This window comes from Benincasa hispida, chromosome 12 (assembly GCF_009727055.1).
Source record: "Benincasa hispida cultivar B227 chromosome 12, ASM972705v1, whole genome shotgun sequence".
Taxonomy (NCBI): domain Eukaryota; kingdom Viridiplantae; phylum Streptophyta; class Magnoliopsida; order Cucurbitales; family Cucurbitaceae; genus Benincasa; species Benincasa hispida.
The window spans coordinates 2210921-2215965 of record NC_052360.1 but is presented as its reverse complement, the minus strand read 5'-3'; the positions used below and the strand labels follow the sequence as shown (position 1 = coordinate 2215965).

The window sequence follows — 5045 nt, the reverse complement described above, 5'->3', positions numbered from 1 at the left end:
TACGAGAGAATACTGCCTCAAGTTTATAGCCAATAGTTGTTAAGGCACATGCAGAATCCAATGATTATTATCACATTACGGAGACATTGACCAACCAAAATCAACCACCCGTACCTGCCTAACAAGACCCATCCACATGCACAACAAAAGACCAAAATTTCCAAAACTATGAGATGCATTATACTATATTATATACTTACACTCTACAACAAAAGATTACCAAAAGCAAAAAGAAAAGATTGCAGATGTAGTTTATTATCCAATTCTTTTTTCTTTGATGGAATACAACAATCACACCTGTCAATTGCCATGTGCTTCAGGATCAACCATCAATTGGAGAGTGGCCTCAGTTTACTAGACCCATTTTACCTGTTTTGGAAGGATATGTGCAAAAAGATCAAACAAATCCTCCAGTACTTCCCTCTCCATATCCATATCCATTGGCATTTAGCATATACTAAGAGAAATTGGGAATTTATATAGCCATACATCACTTCTGGCAGCCTTCTCAAGGAGTCGCAAGGTTTTCCTTGGCAAGAGGAGCAATTTCCTCCCCTTCCATTCCAGGTTGGCTGTTATCGACTCCCAATCCCAACAAGAATTTCTCCCATTGTTTAGCTGGGCCCTGCATAAATTAACACGAGATGACGACATTTTTCCTTTTCAGTTGAATCACGAAATACAATTGAAATACGAGTATGAGAGTATTTGTGATTGTGCGGTTTATGTTGAATTTACCTTCCAAGAGAAATCTTGAGCCATACAATTCTGTATCATTTCTTTGTGGGCAGCAGTGCCGAAAAGTGCGATAGCTCTTAGTACAGTTTTAGCAATTGCAGCTGCATCAGCAGGAGAAACCGTTTCACACTGGCAAACAAGTGAACTCCAATCAAAAAGTTGCAACATGAATTCAGAATGAAACAGAGAAAGAATTGAAAGCAATTATGTGATGCAGATTTGAAACTATCATACTTACTTCGACGCTGAAAGCGCCCATTTGGAGACCTGTATAACCATCAATAACAGTGTCGGCAAGTCCACCAGTTGTGCTTACCAAGGGAATCTGAAATTGAAACATTCTATCACTATCAAGCTATTGTGTTGGATCTGCCAACAGAAATTTTCTATCAGAAAGTTTTTCTTAGTTAAATATGTGGGGTGGTGGATTCGAATCCTCCAGAGTGTATGCCTTTAACTAGTTGACCTACGCACAGTAAACCTAGAGATAACTATGAGTATGTATATGAAATTTTTGGTGACTTACTGTTCCATAAGGCATAGCTTGCAACTGGATGAGACCACATGGTTCGAATCTACTTGGAATGATCAAGAAATCAGCTGCAGCATTTATGAGATGTGCTAAAGGAACGTTGAACTTTGCCACCCCCCTAGCTTTGTCAGGATATTTTATCTCTAGCCCTTCAAGCTGTTGCTCTAAGTATTTCTTGCCAGTTCCCTAGTAGAAAGAAGATGGAAATTAACTTTCATCCAAATACGGTTTGATAAAAGAAATAGGTTATATATACGTACAAGGACCACCAATTGAACATCTTCATGAATGAAGTTTGGAATAGCTGCCGATAGGATATCCGATCCCTTTTGCTCCTCAAGTCTGCCAATGAACCCTATCAAAGGGATGTTCCTGTCGACAGGCAATCCAACTTCTGCTTGAAGAGCTTCTTTCAAGAGCGCTTTAGCTTCCGCAACCTGAAAATGAAGATCTGGCTAAGAAATTTCTTTAATCAATTTAGAAGGGAAATGTGAACAATGTCAGTTAACTTACAGTTTCCGCATTAAATTTGATGGGAATGTATTTGTCAGTGGTAGGGTTCCACTCCTGAACATCCATACCATTCAGTATACCAGTAACCGTGGTCAAACGAAGAATGGTATCCAATTCAACACCCCGCTCAATTCCAGAAACAAGTTCCTGTGCATAGTATGGACTAACAGTCAACACTCTGTCAGATTCCAATATCCCAGCCTTCATCCAATTGATTTTTCTTCCCTTCACAGGCTTTACATACCTAGAAACCAAGATTTCTTAGGACATATTGGGAGAATAAATTTTCTGGGATGCAGATTAACTGGAAAGTAACTGATGGCACTCACCCGTCAGTAAAGTCAAAAGAACTCTTGAATTGGTCAGGCAGATTCAGAAGGGAAAAGTCTGAGAAAGCAAATCTTCCTTGGTAAGCAATGTTGTGGATGCAGAAAGCAACCTTTGAGCATTTAAAAGTGAGTCCAATATCAGCTCTTGAATTTGTATAATGTGATACTAATATATCTACTGAAATAGGGAGAACTAATATGGCACAAACCTACCTTGGCAGTCTCATAAATTCCCCTTGCTTTATACATGGATTTCAAGTAACATGGAAGAAGAGCTGTGTGCCAATCATTGGCAACAAATACAACATCCTCGCCTGCAATGATTAGCAAAGCATATTTTCTTTGTGAGTCATTTATTAACTAGTAACTATTGAATTGAGATTATTGGAAATTATAAAAAAAAAAAAATAAAGAGAATACACACCATATGGTCCTGAAAAGTACTTGCTGCTGTCCAAATTTAAAACCAAAGGTGCCAACAGAGCAGCCTGATGAATAAAGGTATTTGATGGTTCAATGTAAAATAAATGTTGTAACACTGGAAACCATGTCAAGAAGGATATTGATGGAATTTTCAGTTGAACTAAGTGAAAACCTAGCAAATTGGGTATTTTGTGCACGAACTACTTGTAAATGTCATACGGAAATTCTAGAAGATGGCTAAATGAAATTTACAAAAGATTTTTTTTTATTGGAGGCACTCAATGAAAGTTAACGGACTTGGATAATAGAATTCCATGGGCTGTCTCTATATTGCTACGATGCCAATGAACAGAAACGTATTTTGAACAAGAACAAACATTTCTAGGCGTCACAAGGAAAAATGTATATATTTTTACTCCTGTAATCCCACCCACTCCTCAAGCCTGTGAAAAGATGATCTGCAGAAAAGGAATATAAGCTTAGTCACCTGGCACAACAGGCTAAACCGCAACTGATTGTCATCATAATCCACTCCGGCATTCGGCCCATAAAGTTTAGATTTAGTTTTGCCCCAAACCTGTTGACATACACAATGCAAAGCATTAGAAGAAAGATCTGGCAGAACACACTTTAGTTACGAAATTCACATTACCTTTTCCAGAAATATAGGGTGATCAACAAATACTCGATCAACTCCTCGTTTGTAGCAATGGAAAAACCGTACAGTTAAAATTTCATCCCCAACTTGCATCTGGTCATGTTCATGAAAATATCACAAAACAGTTACTTTGTCCCCTCCCCACAAAAGATAATCATTTTCACGAAGATGAAGAACCTATACCTCGACTGTTACATTTGTGTCCCAAGCATCTTTGTACTGATCATAGCGAGGAGCTATAGTCATGACGCGATGTCCTCTAGCCTAAAACATAAAAGCAGTAAAAAATTCAGACTATAACAGAAAATTCTGACAAAATTGCGTTTGAAAGTGAAGCGAAAAACTTCACTTACAGCCAATGCTGGAGGCAATCCTCCAAGAACATCACCAAGCCCACCAGTTTTGCTCCATGGAGTAACTTCAGCAGCCACAAACACTATATTCATCCCTTGTTCACACACAATTTTCCCAGCAGTTGCAACAAGTCCATCAGTTTTCCTGCTGACAGTCCTGCAAATTGCACTTGCAGGAGTTCTCTTTCGCAGCACATCCAAATTGTTCAAGGATTTCAATCCCTTGTGAGTTTCAATTTGGTTCTTCACCCCAACCTGTGAAATGCTCGTTTTAGTCTCTGAGCCTGAAGCCCCATGACTAACTATGAGAGAACTCCTCGACACAAAGTTGGAAACAGTCACAGATCCCATTGAAGCCATCCTTGATCTAAAACAGCGTCCAGAAATCAGAACAATAAATTCAATTCACCTCCAGCAAATAAATCGTAAAATACCATCATTAATCTATGCATGCAAAACACTCAAATTACTCGCGGAATAAATCATGAAATGAACGGTCATGCAACACAAGAAAAAAGTTTCGGAATCCATCTAAATGAAAACTATCATGCTTCATCTCGCTCAATCCGCTTCCAAACAAACTAGATTTCGAAATGATCAAGAAATAACACGACACAAACACAGAATCGGAGCTACGTCAGAACAGGAACTCACATCCAGGTGAACACCTCACCTAAAAACAAGCAAGCATTGGTAAATAGCCACTCACCAAAGACAGACACAACCGTAATATGAAACAGTAAGCAGGTAGACTGTAGACCACCGTTCAAAAGATGAAAACGAAATGTGAAACAATCGCATGGAAAGAAAAGAAACTATCTGAAACTAAAATGTCATCAGGAAGCACTGAAGAAGAAGAAGAAGAAGATCAATGACTCACCGGCGATGAGCTTTTGCCGCAAGAAAAACGTCGCCTCCTGACGAAACAACTCCGGCCACTGCAGATCTCTGGAGGATCCAACGGTACTTGTAGTGGTTCACAGGCTTTTGGCGAGACAGACACGTGGCGAAGAATTAATGGGTGTCCCTGCGAGGAAATCCCATGCGCCTCAAAATAGGATCGGCACGTGTGATATCATGGGAATTGTGGGGCCGCGGCATCCTTGGGAATATACCGGAGATTTGAGGTTAACGAAGATTGAAGAAGGAAGGCCATCTATTGAGTACGGGGAAGATATTTTGTTTAAAAGCAAAATTACAAGTTAGTCCTCTGTCCTCAAACTTTCCAAAAATAAATAAATAAAATAAACTAATCAAAGTATTAAATATAAATATTGAAAATTATGAAATTTTTTAATATTTATGAAACTTCATAAACAAAAATATTAATTTATACCTTTAGAGATTGTATCAATTTAAATCCTCAACTTTGGAGGTAACATCAATTTAAACCTCAAACTAGTATCAATTTAAATTCTAGACTAAGTATATTAATTCAAACTCTAAATTTTCATAAGTGTATCTAAATAAAACGTAATGAAGGTTCATGTTGATATAGT

At 38.3% G+C, this 5045-nt stretch overlaps 1 protein-coding gene across 3 annotated transcripts; it reads right to left on the bottom strand.

Annotated features, from left to right (window-relative positions):
• LOC120092762 (granule-bound starch synthase 1, chloroplastic/amyloplastic) lies at positions 1 to 4584 on the bottom strand. 3 transcript variants are annotated; one of them, XM_039050951.1, is made up of 15 exons: positions 4427 to 4584; positions 3547 to 3913; positions 3377 to 3457; positions 3188 to 3286; positions 3023 to 3112; positions 2537 to 2600; positions 2326 to 2426; positions 2113 to 2222; positions 1784 to 2027; positions 1531 to 1707; positions 1265 to 1456; positions 977 to 1063; positions 739 to 867; positions 490 to 625; positions 1 to 369 (listed from the first exon to the last, which is right to left on the bottom strand). In XM_039050951.1, exons 2-14 carry the CDS (start codon positions 3904 to 3906, stop codon positions 509 to 511), a joined length of 1851 nt encoding a protein of 616 aa, XP_038906879.1. In that variant the 5' UTR covers positions 3907 to 3913; positions 4427 to 4584; the 3' UTR covers positions 1 to 369; positions 490 to 508. The 3 variants fall into 3 exon arrangements, with proteins under 3 accessions (XP_038906879.1, XP_038906880.1, XP_038906878.1); XM_039050952.1 differs by adding an exon at positions 4201 to 4219 and having other exon boundaries at positions 1 to 625; positions 4427 to 4502; XM_039050950.1 differs by having other exon boundaries at positions 1 to 625.
• Between the last annotated feature and the right edge of the window lie 461 nt (positions 4585 to 5045).